Source organism: Colletes latitarsis, chromosome 10, assembly GCF_051014445.1.
Source record: "Colletes latitarsis isolate SP2378_abdomen chromosome 10, iyColLati1, whole genome shotgun sequence".
Taxonomy (NCBI): Eukaryota; Metazoa; Arthropoda; class Insecta; order Hymenoptera; family Colletidae; genus Colletes; species Colletes latitarsis.
This window is the reverse complement of record NC_135143.1, coordinates 28,648,607-28,668,652: the sequence shown is the minus strand read 5'-3', so window position 1 is coordinate 28,668,652 and position 20,046 is coordinate 28,648,607. Positions and strand designations below refer to the sequence as shown.

Genomic DNA, 20,046 nt, shown 5'->3' with positions numbered 1-20,046 from the left:
TGAAAAAAGAATTTTTCAAATCGTTCTAAAAAAATTATTTTCGGTTGTGAGGGTTAATTACAATAATTTTTGGTCATTACACATACCCCCGAAATCCTACGCATTTTCAAGAAAAAAATTCGAATAGGTGGACAAATTTGTCGAGAAAATTAAAAAATTTCAAATCGTATTAAAAAAATTATTTTCAGTTGAGGGGATCAATTACAATAATTTTTGGTCATTACACATACCCCCGAAATCTTACGCATTTTCGAGAAAAAAATTCGAATAGGTGGACAAATTTGTCGAGAAAATTAAAAAATTTCAAATCGTATTAAAAAAATTATTTTCAGTTGAGGGGATCAATTACAATAATTTTTGGTCATTACACATACCCCCGAAATCTTACGCATTTTCGAGAAAAAAATTCGAATAGGTGGACAAATTTGTCGAGAAAATTAAAAAATTTCAAATCGTACTAAAAAAATTATTTTCAGTTGAGGGGATCAATTACAATAATTTTTGGTCATTACACATACCCTCGAAATCTTACGCATTTTCGAGAAAAAAATTCGAATAGGTGGACAAATTTGTCGAGAAAATTAAAAAATTTCAAATCGTATTAAAAAAATTATTTTCAGTTGAGGGGATCAATTACAATAATTTTTGGTCATTACATATACCCCTGAAATCCTACGCATTTTCAAGAAAAAAATTCGAATAGGTGGACAAATTTGTCGAGAAAATTAAAAAATTTCAAATCGTATTAAAAAAATTATTTTCGTTTGCAGGGGTTAATTACAATAATTTTTGGTGAATAGACATATCCCCGAAATCTTGCGCATTTTTGAGAAAAAAATTCCGTATGGGTGAAACTTTAAACGTTAATAACTTTTCAATGAAGCCTTCATGAAGAAATTGGTACTCTTGATTTTCGTCTTATTTTGGCCTCTTGAACCCCCTATTAAAATTGTTCCCGGGGTTGGTGTTGAGAGTTTCAATGTCTCCCGCACCACCTTAGGTGTATACGGCACTGAAGACCGCGGGACTCATGGCGTCTTTCGACTAACGAATGATGTGAACACGTGTATGCCCTAACGGGTCCTTTATATATAATATTCATCCTATATCTTAATAAAAGTATTTTGTTATTCACTGTGCGGTTAGTTATTGCATCCATAACTCTAACAGTTGGCCGAAACACCCTGTATAAATGACTTGGTAGAAAAAGCAAGATAAGGCAATTTTTTAAGACAACGGTTTCCTTTTCGAAAAATATCTACAAGTCCCGCTATCCCCCACTTTTCATACGAAGAGGGCCTCGAAAGCCTTAATCCGGTCGTGTACACAATGTCTTCGTCTGAACAGAAGTTACCGATGGTCAACAAAATTCGTTGATACTGGAATTGTTTTATACGTATACGTTTAATATATGGCAGTTATGCAAAGATTTCTACCATTCGTAGTGATAGAAGTCAACGGTAATTAAATTTACGAAGCGTTAAAAAATATGAAGAAAATGGGGTGACGATGGTGATACAAGATGCGGCGTAATTCGATAAACGAACGGGAGGCGTACAATCTGTAGTATGAAATGAAATTATGACCCATGCTGCGACGAATAAACGTTTCTCTCGGTAATTATTCGATGGAATAAACGTCGAATAAAATTCTGTCAGTTTCTGTGTTGGAAAAGTGTCGATGGCGCACACGTCAGTGTTCAGTGGTTCTCAGTATACGTTATGCAATCACTGTATTTCGATGAAACACACGATTACGTAACTCGTATCGAGGTAACTAACGCACACTGCCCATGTGCCAGTAACTTATTTACTTCGTCGACTGATAAATTCTTAAATGTGTCCTCGGTAGCGCGTATAGAGTCGAGCACGAAGACACTTTGAACAATTTACTGCTAAACAATGTATCTAAGCTCTGTGCAGATAAAAAGTATGCCAACATACAGGATTGAACACTTTCAAAAACGTGTTATACTCGATAAGCATAACGTAGTCTAAACCAATTCGTAAAGGAATTCTGGCAGTTATCTTCTTTAGTCTAATTCCTTCTAGAGTGAGCTTAGTTGCTAGGTTATGAATCATTGAAACTGTTCAATGCTTTCAAATGCATTCGTTGCACTGAAATGTAGTGATTCGTACAAAAAAAACCAGTTTTCGTTCGGCAAATCATTACTCGAAGACTGTGGGCGTCGGTAAAAATATGTTCCATCTATTTCGCTTATTTTACCACGAATATTCGTTCCACAATTACGCCGCATCTCGAGGAATTAAATAATTAAATAGTTTCTTCTTATTGAAAGAAATGTATCTTGCTTGTATGCAAAAATTATCATTTGGAATATTGTGTCATCGTTGTCGAAATAAAAAGGTTAACTAAGGGCGAAGAGCTTCTCTATTGTCCCGCTGAAACGCGACACAGCGAGGTTTGACGAAACGTTAAAGACGTATGTAGAACAAACGGGCGTGAAACTCGTGCCGAAATACATTTTCAACGTCGTTAAACGAGCCACGATATTAACACGTTGACTGTCACGTCAGCTTTCCCATGTCTAGAGACGTCTGTCGACATTTGTTCAAATTCTAGTGTGAAATATAGAAATATTTGATTCGATTCAATGGCGTATCTCTTATTTTACATCATTCCTAGTAACAGTAACATTATTTACAATTTTATAAGAGTTAAAGTCCTCCCATTGCGACAATATTTTACCACGTGTGGCGGTCACCGGTGACTACCGTGACAGTCATCGTGTGAACATTCCGTACGACTCGTGTCTTTTTCTGTCGTATCACACTTTGTCAAATTTTCAACGCCCTGAATAAGCTGCAGCGCCGATTGCTGCACGACGATCGCAGCTGGAAATTTCGTTACAAAAACACCGACACGCGGTCACAATTAGGACTGGGACTATTCGAATATCTCATAGTCTAATGAAATATACCTTGACACTCGAATCGGTACACGAAATATTCGAATACTCGAGTATTCTAGCAAGTCCCCTAGTCGCAATTTTATGCAAAAGAAACTCCGTAAGGCAGTGAACCTTCGACGCAGAGAGAAAGTCGGAAACGCTTAAGTACTAATCGTCGTGGTAAGAGACCGATCTTCCTTTACGAAACTTCCAATTGAAGTTATAGAAACATCTAATCAGAAATTGAACTACGAATAACCGACAACTGCACAATCCCCGTGTAGTAAACAAAAAGAACAATGTACAGGGTGTTCGACCAATCCTGGGAAAAATTTTAATGGGGGATTCTAGTGGCTAAAACAAGAAGAAAATCAAGAATACCAATTTGACGATGGAGGCTTCATTAAAAAGTTATTAACAATTAAATTCGAGAATTTCAAATCGTTTTGGAAAAATTAATTTCGGGTGTGGGGGTTAATTACAATCATTTTTGGTGAATACAAATACCCCCGAAATCCTACGTATTATCGAGAAAAAAATTCAGGAAGGGGAACAAATTTGTCGATAAAATTGAAAAATTTCAAATCTTTCTGGAAAAATTATTTTTGGTTGCAGGGGTCAGTTACAATCATTTTTGGTGAATAGACATAACCCCGAATTCTTATGCACTTTCGAGAAAAAAATTCCTTACTGGAAATCTAATGTGAGGTTAGAAATGGTTCCCCAAAATTTCATGCGAATCTTTAAAACGTCATAACTCCTGAACAGATTGCACGATTTTAATGTTTCAAAATGCAAACCACGCGTATTTTGGTGAAGAATATGTAGAAATTCTAACGATATTGAAAAAGTTGTTCCTTCACACCGTAACGTGAGAAAACCCCCATAAAAATGGTCAAATTTTCAAACAGCCATAACTCCTACAATAGTGAATATATTTAATTGAAATTTTGGTGGAATGTAGAGCTCATGAGTATCTACAAGAAAGTAGTAGTCAACTTTTCTGTAGGACGTCAATCAAAATTACTAAAAATGAAAAACGAATTTTTAAGAAAAATCGACGGTAGGTAGGTGCCTGAATTTTTCGACGAAAAAAGAAAATTTCGAATCGCTCTAAAAAAAATATTTTTGGCTGTAGGGGTCAATTGCAATCATTTTAGGTGAATAGACATACCCCCAAAATCTTGCGTATTTTCGAGAAAAAAATTCAGTACGGACGGAACTTTAAACGTTAATAACTTTTTAACGAAGCCTCCATTAGCAAATTGGTATTCTTGATTTTCGTCTTATTTTGGTCTCTAGAATCCCCCATTAAAATTTTTCCCAGGGGTAGCTGAACTCCCTGTATAATAATCAGAGGAAGCGTTGCAATTTTTTAAGCAGGAGCAAAAGGAAATATTGTACGATTTAGTAAAGTTTGATTAAAAAAATTCTATTCTGTTTTTTTATAAATGTATTTACGCAATTACAAGATATAACTGCATGTTCCATTTCAAATATAACTGTGTTTTTCTCTGGAAGCAGAAACCTACCCCTTCCATTCCTTTCCATTGTTCTGCATAAAAAAGTATGAAAAAAAATATATGTATCTATACATAAATAAATTGCGATAGTGCCAGGCTACAAATATCGAAGGAATTTTTCCTGTAAGTTTCTAATATACAAAATGAAAGCTTTCATTACTTTGTCCCTCGCGTATAAAAAAATACACAGTTGTACTTGAAAAATAAATAAATAAATAAATAGACTCGTAGGGAGTTAGACTTTCCTAAACTGTACAATACCTTCCTTCCTCCTTCGCTTTCTCTACGTTTACTTTTAACTCTTTAGAAGGTATTTGCTCCACGATCTGATAGAAAACTTCGCTAGTAAAGAGATATTGTCCATTTTAAAATCGTGGTATCATGATCTATGACGTAATCGAGTCATTAACGATCGTATTCAGCAATGTTTGCGGACTGTCGTGTCGAAGATTCACTGCCCGCACTGGATGAGCTCACTGCGTATTTCGATAACAATCACAATGGAATCGTAATACAAATATATAATATATATATATACAGGGTGTTCGGCCACCCCCGGGAAAAATTTTAATGAGAGATTCTAGAGGCCAAAATAAGACGAAAATCAAGAATACCAATTTGTTGATGGTGGCTTCATTAAGAAGTTATTAACGTTTAAAGTTCCGCCAAAACTGAATTTTTTTTCTCGAAAGTGGGTAAGATTTCGAGGGTATGTCTATTGACCAATAATGATTATAATTGATCCCTGCAATCATTAATAATTTTTTTAGGACGATTTGAAAATTTTTTAATTTTGTTGGAAAATTTCACACCTTCTCGAATTTTTTTCTCGAAACTGGGAAGGATTTCGGGGATATGTGTATCCAACAAAAATGATTGTAATTAACCTCCGCAACTGAAAATAATTTTTCAAAAATAAGCCTCCATCGACAAATTGGTATTCTTGATTGTCGTCTTATTTTGGCCTCTAGAATCCCCCATTAAAATTTTTCCCAGGTGTGGCCGAACACCCTGTATATATAAAGAATTTAAGTAACGGGCGTCTCTGAGTCGATGACCGACAACCCGTCTAGCTATCGAAGAAGTCATATTTAATACGAAAATTATTCTCGAGAGCCGACATATCATTATCTCTAGGTATACCCTATCTAAATACTTCTTACGCGCTAAATGTTTGCTCAAAAAGCTGAGGATAAAAAACGCGCCAGTGATGGCAGTAAACTTCATTTCGAGTCGTGTTCGCCGTATGAGCCATCGCGAACAACGCCAGGCGACGCGACTGATAAGAACATCGATCCAAGAACTATTTCATTAACGCTAGGTCATTATGTACAAATCTTTATATATTACATGACGATTTCGATCCGTCGATCGTAATCTCGGCCGACGGATACCCGGCAGTAAGGAATGGTGTCAGGTGGCGTGCACCTTCCCTTAAGAGAGGACGTTGACCTTGCGTGGCGAGCCACAGACATTCAGCACGCTGCTCGTCGAGTTAGGCGTGATCTGACTTCGGGCTTCGCTCTGCGCCTGTCGTATCGCCTCCTTATACGGACCCCTTTTTTTCTTGTTGTACCGTGTCTTGAACAGAAACCGACAGCCATTGAAAATCATCAACACAACCACTTCGCGCCCGTTATCGCTTAGATGGGTACAGTGACGCCGGAGGCCATGGTTTTTACGCGTGTACGCCAAAAAAGACATTCAGCAAAATGCCCCGTCACAGTGGTTCAGACCGAACGCAATTTCGCGACATTTAACATCGTACATCATGCGTATTGATTAAACTCTTTTACCTTGAATGTTTCTAAAAATGGGCTCAACTGGTCGCATGACATGAGGGAACTTGTCGAAGAACCGTACCAAGCAACGTGAGCCTGAGGCCCGGACGATGAGCCATCCTCTTTACAGGAAACCGTGATACTAAGAACCTAGTAGAACAACAGATCATGGTCATCATAATGTATTACAAGAGCTCTACGCAAGACTAGCAAACGCAACTGTTGCGCACCTTTCCAGGCCACCATGGGAAACCATGAATTTTCCCCCATACTACGTCGCCAACGTCCATTCTTCTGCCACTGGCGGTGAGACAGTGCTCCACAGGTGTCGCGGCTAGACGCATCATCAGGGGATGTGACTGTGGCGGGAAATCTGGAGCCGTTTCACCAGCGTCTACCTCGGGCTCCTGTTCGCTGAGCTCGTCGCTGCTGGCCCCGGGACTCTTGCAACCGGAGGACGCGTTGCTCACGGGATAATCGCATCTGGCGTACGCGTTTGTATTCAATCTCTTCAGAGATATAGACAATTTTTGCTTGAGGCACTGCTCCTTTATGGCCGTGTATGATTCGCTGCCAGGCAGGACATTCCAGTTCTGTTGGTTATCCGTGCCGCTGGATTCCAAACAAGGCTGCTGATGCTGCGTCTGCGGCTGGCTCTTGTGTTTCCGGTCCTCCTTGTGCTTCTTTTTATGCTTCACTTTATGCTTGCGACGATGATACGACAACGTGTCGTACGTGGGATTGTACCTGAAAATGCAGGAAACGGGCCGTGTCAAACGCGTAGTCAGCTTAACCTTTGCATTTTTGTAACTGGTATACTATTTATACCATTAAAACGCTAACATATTCCTTTCTGTGATGACACGAGATTTGCACGGACAATTAATGCATCGAATAACTATTCTACGTCCCTTTGTGAAATGTCTGCGAATACTGGTCACGTTTAAAACACTGTCGTAACGACTTCCTTTCACAGTTCTCGCGCTTTGGAAACATCGCGTCTCAAGACCAGCAATAATCGATTCATGGTAATATTGTTCCTTAGGAACAGTTTCAACGACACCTTTGCAATTATTATTAACTCGATACAATTTCTGACCAGCCCTCAAAGTCTGAATAACAAGTACGCGCTCCCAATCGTTGAACCAGTAATACTCGAGTTTATCCGTAGAATTCCAATACCCGTGAAATTATTCGGTCCCAGCCGTAGATCGAACCATGAAATCGAGTGTCTTACCGTGGCGAACCGTTGCAAGGGGATCTCGCTGGCGAAACGCCGCCCAGCATTTTCCTCCTGGCTTCTTTCTTCGCTTTTTTCAACGCTCGTTTCGCCGCCTTCGCGCTGGCGTCTTTCACGCTCTGCTTCTGCGGGTCCACTTGCTCCTGCCCGTTCTCCTCGCAGTCCGCGCTGAAATCGTAATCGTTTTCGAAGGTTCTTGGCAATTCCAGCGGATCCCTCTCCGTTTCGGTTTGCGGGTCCTCCGCGTCGTCGGTCTCCTGCTCGTACTCGGGGTCCTGGATCTTCGACGGGATCTTCAGAACGGTACCCTCGCCCTGCGCGCCAAACGAGATTTTAATCACCGGCGTGGTTCTGGCCGTTCTCGTCGGGTCTTCGAACACGGTCTCGTCCCACAAATCCTCCATCGATCCGACGGATCGTTTCTTTCGCGGCACTCGGGCCGTTCTTGGCCTCATTGTCGAGTCCGCCGCGGCGAAGGTTTTCTTCTCGTCCTCCTCGGGTATCTTAGCACTTTCTACCGAGGAGCTGCTAAGTCTTCTGGGCGTGGCACAATACGCCATCGAAGGATTACTGTCACAATCCGTCGATTCCATGCGTTCCTCGGCCGGCTCCATCGCGTTCACCGACGAACCGCCTTCCTCTGCTCTGTTGTTCCAATACGACGGGGCGATCTTCACCTTCTCTGCAACATTCAAAGGCCATTGAAATTTAAGAACTGACCTAATCGTATGAGCTGAATTAAATATCAAAGTGTTGGTATGCTTATACGTACAGGGTGTCCGACCACTCATGGGAAAAATATTAATGTGCGGTTCTAGGGGCCAAAATTAGACGAAAATCAAGAATATCTCTTTGTTGATTGAGGCTTCGTCAAAAGGTTATTAAAAAATTTCAAATCGTTCTGGAAAAATTATTTTCGGTTGAAGGAGTCAATTACAATCATTTTTTATGAATAGACATACCCTCGAAATCCTACGAACTTTCGAGAAAAAAATTCGAATAGGTGGTGAAATTTTTCGACAAAATTAAAAAATTTCAAATCATTCTAAAAAAATTATTTTCAGTTGAGGGGCTCAATTACAATCATTTTTGGTGAATAGACATACCCCCGAAATCCTACTCACTTTCGAGAAAAAAATTCGAATAGGTGGACAAATTTTTGGAAAATATTAAAAAATTTCAAATCATACTAAAAAAATTATTTTCGGTTGAGGGGATCAATTATCATCATTTTTGGTGAATAGACATACCCCCGAAATCCTACTCACTTTCGAGAAAAAAATTCGAATAGGTGGACAAATTAATCGAGAAAATTAAAAAATTTCAAATCGTATTAAAAAAATTATTTTTAGTTGAGGGGCTCAATTACAATCATTTTTTATGAATAGACATACCCTCGAAATCCTACGAACTTTCGAGTAAAAAATTCGAATAGGTGGTGAAATTTTTCGACAAAATTAAAAAATTTCAAATCATTCTAAAAAAATTATTTTCAGTTGAGGGGCTCAATTACAATCATTTTTGGTGAATAGACATACCCCCGAAATCCTACTCACTTTCGAGAAAAAAATTCGAATAGGTGGACAAATTAATCGAGAAAATTAAAACATTTCAAATCGTATTAAAAAAATTATTTTTAGTTGAAGGGGTCAATTACAATCATTTTTTATGAATAGACATAACCTCGAAATCCTACGAACTTTCGAGAAAAAATTCGAATAGGTGGTGAAATTTTTCGACAAAATTAAAAAATTTCAAATCATTCTAAAAAAATTATTTTCGGTTGAGGGGGTCAATTATCATCATTTTTGGTGAATAGACATACCCCCGAAATCCTACTCACTTTCGAGAAAAAAATTCGAATAGGTGGACAAATTAATCGAGAAAATTAAAACATTTCAAATCGTATTAAAAAAATTATTTTTAGTTGAAGGGGTCAATTACAATCATTTTTGGTGAATAGACATACCCCCGAAATCCTACTCACTTTCGAGAAAAAAATTCGAATAGGTGGACAAATTAATCGAGAAAATTAAAAAATTTCAAATCGTATTAAAAAAATTATTTTTAGTTGAGGGGGTCAATAACAATCATTTTTTATGAATAGACATACCCTCGAAATCCTACCCACTTTCTAGAAAAAAATTCGAGATGTGAAATTTTTTGGCGAAAAAAAGAAATTTCAAATCGTTCTGAAAAAATTATTTTCAGTCGTGGGAGTCAATTACAATCATTTTTGGTGAATAGACATACCCCCGAAATCCTACTCACTTTCGAGAAAAAAATTCGAATATGTGGACAAATTAATCGAGAAAATTAAAAAATTTCAAATCGTATTAAAAGAATTATTTTTAGTTGAGGGGGTCAATTACAATCATTTTTTATGAATAGACATACCCTCGAAATCCTACCCACTTTCTAGAAAAAAATTCGAGATGTGAAATTTTTTGGCGAAAAAAAGAAATTTCAAATCGTTCTGAAAAAATTATTTTCAGTCGTGGGAGTCAATTACAATCATTTTTGGTCAATACACATACCCTCGAAATCCTACGCGTTTTCGAGAAAAAAATTCTTTACCGAAAATATAAATTCTCATGCTGAGTGAGAACCACTGTCACATGCACGCAGTTATTCGCAGTTGCCGTTCCACAGACGGAACTTTAAACGTAAATAACTTGTTAAGGAAGCCTCGATCGACAAATTTGTACCCTTGATTTTCGTCTTATTTTTGCCTCTAGAATCTCCCATTAAAATTTTTCCCAGGGTTGGTCGAGCATCCTGTAGAATTTATTATAAAAAAAATTAATTTCCATGAAAACACTGACTAACCGGTTCCCTGCATAGCGTTATTGATCTCGTTCGGTTGGAGTCTCGAGATTTTGGGTATGAGAGACGGTGCCAGCTTCGACGAGTCGGGACTCAAAGCCGACGACGACGAGGATTTCGTTGCTTGATGAGCCGCCATGTTCTCGGACTGACAATCGGTGAACAGTATTCTGGAGGATTTCTGCGGCTGCTGGCCGCAACGTCGATCGCTTCTTCTGGTGGATCCATGACCCGTGACCTAATCGAATACGAAACATCAAGTGTTTTTTTACTGGCGTACAATAAAACAGCGGCAGTAACATCGCTGCTGCGCGAAACGTATTAACCGTTTGAAATATTTTAATGGAACTTCTTTCCTTCGGGACAGAGAAATAAAATACGTTCTATTTTCAAAATAAATGTCTGATCTAGTGGTCAATCTATACCTCCACTTTCAGTATACATAATAATTTCAAGTCCCTATCGGTAGTACTGTGAACTACAAAAACTTGTACTGACGACGATTGGCAAGCTAATAGCACGTGGCGAAATTTCAACATGAATTTAGTAACGGAAGCAAGGATCAAAAATAGTGTCCATCGCCAATAAACATAAGCTTTAAATATTAATAATTTACACGCGCAATTAGTAATATTCAAACGAAGAGTTTTTGAGGTTAGGATATTAAACGTTTTTTCGATAAGATCGACTGTCTAGCACATTTACCATACTAAAGAACATTGAAAGGCAATGAGAAAGTATGCTGAGATGAAAATTTCAGTAACTGGCCATTAACGTATTATTAGAACATATCGTGCCCAAGTAAGATGGAATGCATCACGAGGCAACTTGCCATGCCGGACAGAACGAAACTACAATGTAACTATATTTCGCAAAAAACAACGCGTCGCGTTACTTTTCCGTTGCCTGAAAATCGGCACGACCGCATTACAGTTATTTACGTGTCTATTCTAATCTCTCGCGCAGTTATTTACTCGTGCCACTTCCTGCACGCGTTTAATTCACCAACGCTGAGACCACTCTTCGTTCGTTCCAAGAAGAAACATCCCTTCCCCTTTATTTAACCGGTAATTGTTGCTTGGAATATCGTTTTGTCTCAAGATAATAGTTCCGTTTGTTCAGTTCCATTTTATATCCTTATCGTTTTCAATAAGATGACGCAGATCCCGGTGCCACGTCATGCGCCTCAAAGATCAATAACAAGTCATCAAAAGCAATTGAAGAACATTCTTGCTACCCGTTGCGCGGCAAATACAAGACCAAATGAACGACCGAGCGAAGTACGTTTCACTTCGGATCCAGAAAGGGGAGTGGTTACCTGTTGTTGCTGCGAATGATGCTGGTTCTCTTGCTGCGGCTCGTCGTGCTTCCGTTTTCTGCTGACGTCGACGTTCTCGCTGTTCTCGTTGCAAATCGATCTACACTTGCTGCAGAGCACCTGACGGGGCCTGAGCCTGACCGTCGGCCGTGCATTTTTATACCTAGCCGGCGGGTTGATGTTCCTACGAAGATCGACTTTGGCTACGGTCAGCGAGCTCTTCCTCTCTTGAAAGTAACTGAAACGAGCCGCGATCGTCGCCAGTTTGTCGCCATCGGGGTCTGGTACTGGTTCCGGGGGTTGTACGCCACAAGGGAGACCTCTGAAAAATATCGTCCAGAAACAAATAATTAACACTTCACCGGCTAGTAACCTATTAATCGATTGTCACAAAGTTTAACACGTTCACAAAATCGTACAATATTCTGCAGAAGTAAAATCGTTGATTTTAGAAGCTACATAACCTAAAATTTGTCTCGGTACTTATTTTCGTAACCCTGTTAAAATTCGTAAACTCTATCCAAATTTATGTTCCTCAACGTTTTGAGAATTAATTCATGTGTGGATGACGTAGCGGTCAAAGTGTTAATTTAACATTTCTATAGGTATAAAGAAAAATGCATATATTCCCTAGGGATCTAGGGTTAACCGCTACCGGTCGGTAAAGTGTTAATCTCTCGCGAGAAGAATTGCTGGCCTTCGTGTCTCAGATTTCATTGAGATTTTGTTACCCCATTTATATACATTGTATACAGTATTTGTTATTAGCCATCCGTTCTGGCAACAAGAGCAACTTATAACAAAACATTTCTCGTATGATGTTGAACAAGACGACGACAGTCCATAAATTCACTCGAGACTTGGACGACTTCGATCGTGACGTATCATATTTCGGAAAGGAAGACAGAGCCAACGTTTTTTATAAATATAACACGAGACACACTACCGAAAGTTTAAGTCGAGTTGGTTCAACGGTGACACGAACAAAATATTTTTACGTTCCAACGTCATCGAGCAACAGCCCATCCTACGATATACAATTTAGTAACTTTCCTTCGATTTATCCTTTCCGTGCAAACTTGCAACATTAATTTTATTCTTTTATATCACCTAACGTTTTTGTTACACAAAGCTCGCAGAGCGAGAGCAAAAGATAAACATTCATTTATCGCGAGAAAGGAAACGTACGAAGATAAAGTGCGCAAGGTGGCGAGGTGCAGCTGCATCGTTGTTTCTAAACCTAACCTCAACATGCCTGGTGTGTGATGTATGTGACAAGAAACGAGGTATACTCGACGAAGGCAATCTTTTACCTTCTCTCTGCTCGGATACATCAATTTATACAAAAGAATGTTCCATGCGTTATTTAATGAAAACCTAAGTGAAAATTTATCTATTTATCGATTCAAGAAGGGTGTTGGGTCACCTCTGGGAAAAATTTTAATGGAAGATTCTAGAGGCCAAAATAAGACGAAAGTCAAGAACACCAATTTGTTTATTGAGGCTTCGTTAAAAAGTTATTAATAAAATTGATAAAATTTGTCCATTTTCACGAATTTTTTTCTCATAACTACGTAGGAATTTGGGAGTATGTCTATTCATAAAAATTGCTTGTAATTGACCCCTGCAACTAAAAATAATTTTTCGAAGACGATTCGAAATTCTTTTTTTTCACTCAAAACTTTCAGCACCTTCTCGAATTTTTTTCTAGAAAATGGGTAGGATTTCGGGGGTATGTCTATTCACCAAAAATGCTTGTAATTGACCCCCGCAATCGAGAATAATTTTTCCAAATCAATTTGAAATTTTTTTTTTCCGTCGAAAAATTTCACATCTTCTCGAATTTTTTTCTAGAAAATGGGTAGGATTTCGGGGGTATGTCTATTCACCAAAAATGCTTGTAATTGACCCCCGCAATCGAGAATAATTTTTCCAAATTAATTTGAAATTTTTTTTTTCCGTCGAAAAATTTCACATCTTTTCGAATTTTTTTCTAGAAAATGGGTAGGATTTCGGGGGTATGTCTATTCACCAAAAATGCTTGTAATTGACCACCGCAATCGAGAATAATTTTTCCAAATCAATTTGAAATTTTTTTTTTCCGTCGAAAAATTTCACATCTTCTCGAATTTTTTTCTAGAAAATGGGTAGGATTTCGGGGGTATGTCTATTCACCAAAAATGCTTGTAATTGACCCCCGCAATCGAGAATAATTTTTCCAAAACGATTTGAACATTTTTTGTTCCGTCGAAAAAATTTCTGGTCGCTATGGAACTTTAAACGTTAATAACTTGTTAAGGAAGCCACGATCAAAAAATTGGTATTCTCGATTTTCGTCTTATTTTAGCCTCTAGAATCTCCCATTCAAATTTTTTCCAGGGGTGGCCAACACCCTGTATGTAAAGAATGAAGCTTGTCTACGGTCGAGACAAAATATTCTGACCATTCAAGGACATTGAATAACGTCATGTCATCCTACATTTTTTGTTGCCGCGAACCAATGGAAAAGAAGATATGCGTCGAGAGTCGAAGCACGCGATGAAGAGAGTAGTTTAAGCACTCAAAGTATTCGAGTGGCTCGAAGTTCCAGTCGAGTAGACGATTCTGCCAAGTCCTTCGAGTAATGGCGCAAGTAGCTCCAATGAATTAATTCCCTTCTTCAAATCCCAGCCACCGATTCTCTTAATACAATTTATTAAGACTAGATTCAATTTTTCGAAATAATGCAACGTAGGAACGACCACAATTTAAAGGTTATGTTCAGTTTTAAGTCTTTGATATAAAAATTTGACCGATGTCCAAACGCATTCAACAAACTTCAATTTTTCGAAATAATGCCACGTAGGAACGATTACAATTTAAAGGTTATGTTCAGTTTTAGGTCTTTGATATAAAAATTTATATAACCTATGTCCAAATGCATTCAACAATCTTCAATTTTTCTAAATAATGCCACGTAGGAACGATTACAATTTAAAGGTTATGTTCAGGTTTAGGTCTTTGATATAAAAATTTATATAACCTATGTCCAAATGCATTCAATCTTCAATTTTCCGAAATAATGCAACGTAGGGACGATTACAATTTAAAGGTTATGTTCAGTTTGAGGTCTTTGGTTTGATGTAAAAATTTGACCAACATCCAAATGCATTCAATCTTCAATTTTTCGAAATAATGCAACGTAAGAATGAATACAATTTTAAGGTTATGTTCAGTTTGAGGTCTTTGGTTTGTTGTAAAAATTTAACCTACGTCCAAACGCATTCAACAATCTTCAATTTTTCGAAGTAGGAACGACTACAATTTCAAGGTTATGTTCAGGTTTAGGTCTTTGATATAAAAATTTATATAACCTATGTCCAAATGCATTCAACAATCTTCAATTTTTCTAAATAATGCCACGTAGGAACGATTACAATTTATAGGTTATGTTCAGTTTGAGGTCTTTGATATAAAAATTTATATAACCTATGTCCAAATGCATTCAACAATCTTCAATTTTTCGAAATAATGCAACGTAAGAATGAATACAATTTTAAGGTTATGTTCAGTTTGAGGTCTTTGGTTTGTTGTAAAAATTTAACCTACGTCCAAACGCATTCAACAATCTTCAATTTTTCGAAGTAGGAACGACTACAATTTCAAGGTTATGTTCAGTTTTAGGTCTTTGATATAAAAATTTATATAACCTATGTCCAAATGCATTCAACAATCTTCAATTTTTCGAAATAAAGCAACGTAGGAACGATTACAATTTAAAGGTTATGTTCAGTTTTAAGTCTTTGATATAAAAATTTGACCGATGGCCAAATGCATTCAACAATCTTCAATTTTTCGAAGTAGGAACGATTACAATTTCAAGGTTATGTTCAGTTTTAGGTCTTTGATATAACAATTTATATAACCTATGTCCAAATGCATTCAACAATCTTCAATTTTTCGAAATAATGCAACGTAGAAACGATTACAATTTAACGGTTATGTTCAGTTTTAGGTCTTTAATATAAAAATTTAACCGACGTCCAAACGCATTCAACAAACTTCAATTTTTCGAAATAATGCAACGTAGGAACGATTACAATTTATAGGTTATGTTCAGTTTTAGGTCTTCGATATAAAAATTTAACCGATGTCCAAAATGCATTCAACAATCGTGAAAACTTTGTTTAAACGCGTGCTTAATGAAATATAAGAGGGGAAATGATATCGATCCGTGTAGATCGAACCGCGTTAAGATAATAAAGACCTTTCGTAATGAAAGTACTATTATCATAATAGCCTCCCGTGCTACATCATCCGGCGATGAAACACGTAAGCTGCTAACCGACGTCGGTACATAGTGAAGTCATTGTGTACGGATTGCAATTTCGTGACTGCGGACGGGGAAGGTTGGCGAGAAACCGGCTGAAAAATAAATAGAAAGCAAGAACACCCGGTCAACGCGATACGAAGAACGTCAACCTTTCAATTCAATCTGCACAAAGAGAATTATGGAAACGAGCCTCCCGTACAGATTCCAATTGCATTTCACGATGGGCCGAGTTCGCGATTTGGACGGGAGCTTTTTGACACGAGCAGAGTGCACAGATATTTATAAAAAATACAAAAATTATTTTTTCCTCTTTTTATTTCCGTTTGAAGAATTTCGTTCAAATTAAGCGTGGTCCGCATTAGAGAGTAGTAAATAAATTTACACGCAGAGCAGGTGCACGGAAAATGTTTTATAACCAAAGGCAATCTTTATAATTTATCTTTATACGTATTATTCTTTCGAATTAATTACTCGGTTGTAAAAGCTTCGAATGACTTACGATAATATTATTAATAAACGAGCGTAGGTGAACTTGTGTCGCCGACTGTATCTGCCCCCAGGTCGTACAGTCTCCTTTACGGAAAATCGAAACTGAGACCCCTCGGTAAGCAATTCCATGGGGAGCCTAACAGACGTCGCGCGATTTTTCCAATTTTCACGACGCCCGCGCGAGCACGCCGGGAAAAAATCAATCTCCCCTGGCAAACGATACCAGCGGCAATTTCGTAAGTTTGGCAGAGCAACTAAGGCTGGAATTAGTCTGCAGTTAATCCCATAAGTATTCGTACCTTCATTGCTTATGGAAGAAATTTATTGAAATCGAACGATGCATATAAGATTTTGCAATAAACTTTTTGCTATAAATGAATACATGTATAAAGATTATTTATATCAAATTATAACAAAATTGATTAACTCTACATAGTACGTAATAACAGTCCACAGAAGTATTCGTACTATTCTTAACGAAATCGATTTTCTTTTGTTGTCAACAAAGTAGTATAGTTCGAGATTGTGTCAAAATAACATCAATAATCAGAAATGAGAAAGAAGTCCGAGACTACTCTGGAAGAGCGTCAAATAATTTTTAAATTACACCAAGAGAGCCAAAGTTATGTTGAGACACTATAAAAAATAAAGAAAAAATTGTGAAAGTTTGGAATAGTATTGAACCAATTATCACTTCAAAACTGGTAGAAAGTATACCAAATCCAGTAGTAATACCAAAGTATACCATAAAAATGGACCCACGAAATACTTGAAGATTAATACAAAGTAAAAAAGCAACGATAATATGCGATTTTTTGAGAAAATCTACACTGGTACGAGTACTTTTGTAGAGTGCTATTATGTACTATTCTTCCACGAGAAGAAGGCACAGTGTGTTTCCATCCCCACTCCTGTTGCAGTCCGCTGACTCGCAGGCATTGGTCGAAAACGGTGGCTAAGATCGGTGAGAGCCAATCAGCGGACTGCAGCAAGAGTGGGGATGTAAACACGCTGTGCCTTCTTCTCGTGGAAGGACGATATGATGCAGAGCTTTATATACAGGGTGTTACCCCCGGGAAAAATTTTAATGGGGGATTCTAGAGGCCAAAATAAGACGAAAATCAAGAATACCAATTTGTTGATGGAGGCTTCGTTAAAAAGTTATTAACAATTAAATTCAAAAATTTCAAATCGTTCTGGAAAAATTATTTTCGGTTGCGGGGGTCAATTACAATCATTTTTGATGAATACACATACTTTCGAAATCCTACCCACTTTTGAGAAAAAAATTCGAGTATGTGTTGAAATTTTGGGTGAAAAAAAGACTTTCGAATCGTCTTGGAAAAATTATCTTCGGTTGCGGGGGTCAATTGCAATCATTTTTGGTGAATAGACTTACCCTCGAAATCCTGCGCATTTTCGAGAAAAAAATTCAGTACGGTTGGAACTTTAAACGTTAATAACTGTTTAACGAAGCCTTCATCATCAAATTGGTATTCTTGATTTCCATCTTATTTTGGCCTCTAGAATCCCTCATTAAAATTTTTCCCAGGTCTGGCCGAACACCCTGTATATGCATAACTTTATACATGTGTTCATTTATAATAAAAAATTTATTGCAAAACTTTAAATGTATCCGTTGATTTCAACAAGTGTCTCTTACAAGCAACGAAAGTACGAATATTTGTGGGACTGACTGTATGTTTATACAAAATATCCAAGCGTTAAATTATTCGAGGAATATTCGTTCGTGGAAGGAACACGCTACCCTTTGATCGGCTGGAGGAAGATTACAAGCGAGTCTAAGACGAGTTTTCCAGTATCGCAATGGCTAAAAAGAACCGCGTGACCGACCGCGGGAACAAAAACGAGGCTACGTCGGGCCCCGCTGACCGCGGTCGGTGGTTTCATAACGTCGAAAACCATCTGCGCGATGCACAGAAGCCGTGTCTGGTCAAAAGATTATTGGGCAACGGTCTTCTGGCGCGCGTGCAGGCCAACAACGTTGCCTCCTTGTCCTCCGCCGAACAACACACCGAAACGGCGTTGGGTATTGATTCCGAGAGTGCTGGACAACAAGGGACAGACAGAGCTCCGATATGGCGGTGTCCATTAATATTTTCTTATTATCTGGACCCTCGAAACTTCGCCAACGTCGACGGACTGAATCACCATTCGCAGCAACGTCTTTCAACTTGCGACTCGACTGACTGAGATCGAGTTGCAGTAGCCTGAAGGTCGACAGACTAAACAGAGTCCTATATACATGTAATACCCTTCAGACTGTTCGACCAGGATCGGATTGCAACCCATTATTCCAACATCCCGAGTAAGAATAATCGTAACAATTCGAGGAACAAACTTTACGAATTTCTAACAATTTGAGGAACCAAAATATAGCCACTAAAACGACGACTCGATAAACATCCGTTCCGTGAAAGAGGAGGAAGCTTAACACGCGGGGATCGTTGGAAAAAGCCTTGGACCACGCTGAAACTACCAAAAGTATCTTTTTTTCTCCGTCTTCTTCCCTAACCCCGTTCTGTTTGTACGTTGCCGCGCGTGGCGCCATCTCCGGGATTATTTTAGCGCGCATTGGTTTATTATTCTGCTTTCCGCGATTCGTGCTGGCCGACCGGGCAGAAAAAAGTCACCAGGCGTGGAATCGTGACTCGACGAGCAAGGGAACTTTAATTTCGACCAAGGATCGCGCGCAGTGGGGCTTAGAAGAGCTCGAGAAATGAAAAATTTCTCGCACACGATCCGATCGCATCCTAGATTAACACGTCGACAAATTCGTAAAATTTCCACGTGGTAAAGACTTATTTTTCGTGTTCGTTGTAATAGTAAAAACAGCAATAGTTGTTACCTATATTTGAATATCAGCGACCGCGAAACCGATCCATTTTGAATTTTCTTTTCCTCGCCGTTATTCAATTACGATTCCTAACACGTTCGTTCTTCGCGGTTCACTTTTGTTACTTCGAGGCGAAAAACTTTTGCTTCTTTTCACCGTCACGGAGTGGGTTACGTTTCGTAAGTTTTTTCAATGAGCCGAGAGCTTCGCCAGCCGGCGGCTGTGGCATTCGTTTATTGTTTATACACGCGAGGCTTCTTATTACGTCCCCGTTTCTCAGGGTTCCCTGTGTTCCGGGGGCCCGTGAGTAATTAAGGAAGGTGCAATTAGAGACATTCTACCCGAAAAGAGTAATGAGTTTCAACCGGCGGATGACACAGGTAATCCAAACGCGAAGAATTCACGAGCATGGCGCGTCGAGATTGTGGCAGGGAAACTTTTTCCCTTCGACACTGAACGGGTTAGGTTAGGTCTGGTGTTTCCTAAGCTATGCCACGGCGACACCGTACAGTGAAATTTCTACGCTGATACAGCGACTGCCACTTAAAATGCGACAAACTACAGTAGCAAAGCGCGATTTAGTTATTAGTCACTATAAAAACAAAAGAAGTTATCATGCAATTAGTAAAATTATTAATCGAAATAGAAGGACAGTTCAATGTATAATAAAATAATACGAAAAAGAGGACCGTGTAGTGAATAAATTAAAAAATTTTCAAATCGTTCTAAAAAAATTATTTTTAGTTGAGGGGGTCAATTATAATCATTTTTGGTAAATAGACATACCCC

General features: G+C 38.3%; 1 protein-coding gene across 3 annotated transcripts in view; it reads right to left on the bottom strand.

Annotated features, from left to right (window-relative positions):
- Positions 1 to 20,046, bottom strand: part of LOC143346835 (uncharacterized) — a 54,042-nt gene that overhangs the window by 5,169 nt on the left and 28,827 nt on the right. The window contains exons 2-8 of one of the 3 annotated variants that reach the window (XR_013080514.1): positions 11,600 to 11,921; positions 10,285 to 10,519; positions 7,453 to 8,137; positions 6,446 to 6,962; positions 6,231 to 6,365; positions 2,979 to 6,015; positions 2,776 to 2,919 (exon numbers count right to left, since the gene is read on the bottom strand). Coding sequence is in view for 1 of the 3 variants with exons in the window: in XM_076775349.1 (XP_076631464.1) it covers positions 5,869 to 6,015; positions 6,231 to 6,365; positions 6,446 to 6,962; positions 7,453 to 8,137; positions 10,285 to 10,519; positions 11,600 to 11,921 (2,041 nt within the window). In the remaining 2 variants the exon portion in view is untranslated. Of the gene's footprint in view, positions 1 to 2,775; positions 6,016 to 6,230; positions 6,366 to 6,445; positions 6,963 to 7,452; positions 8,138 to 10,284; positions 10,520 to 11,599; positions 11,922 to 20,046 lie in introns of those variants that run through there. The other 2 variants (XR_013080515.1, XM_076775349.1) reach the window with 2 other exon arrangements.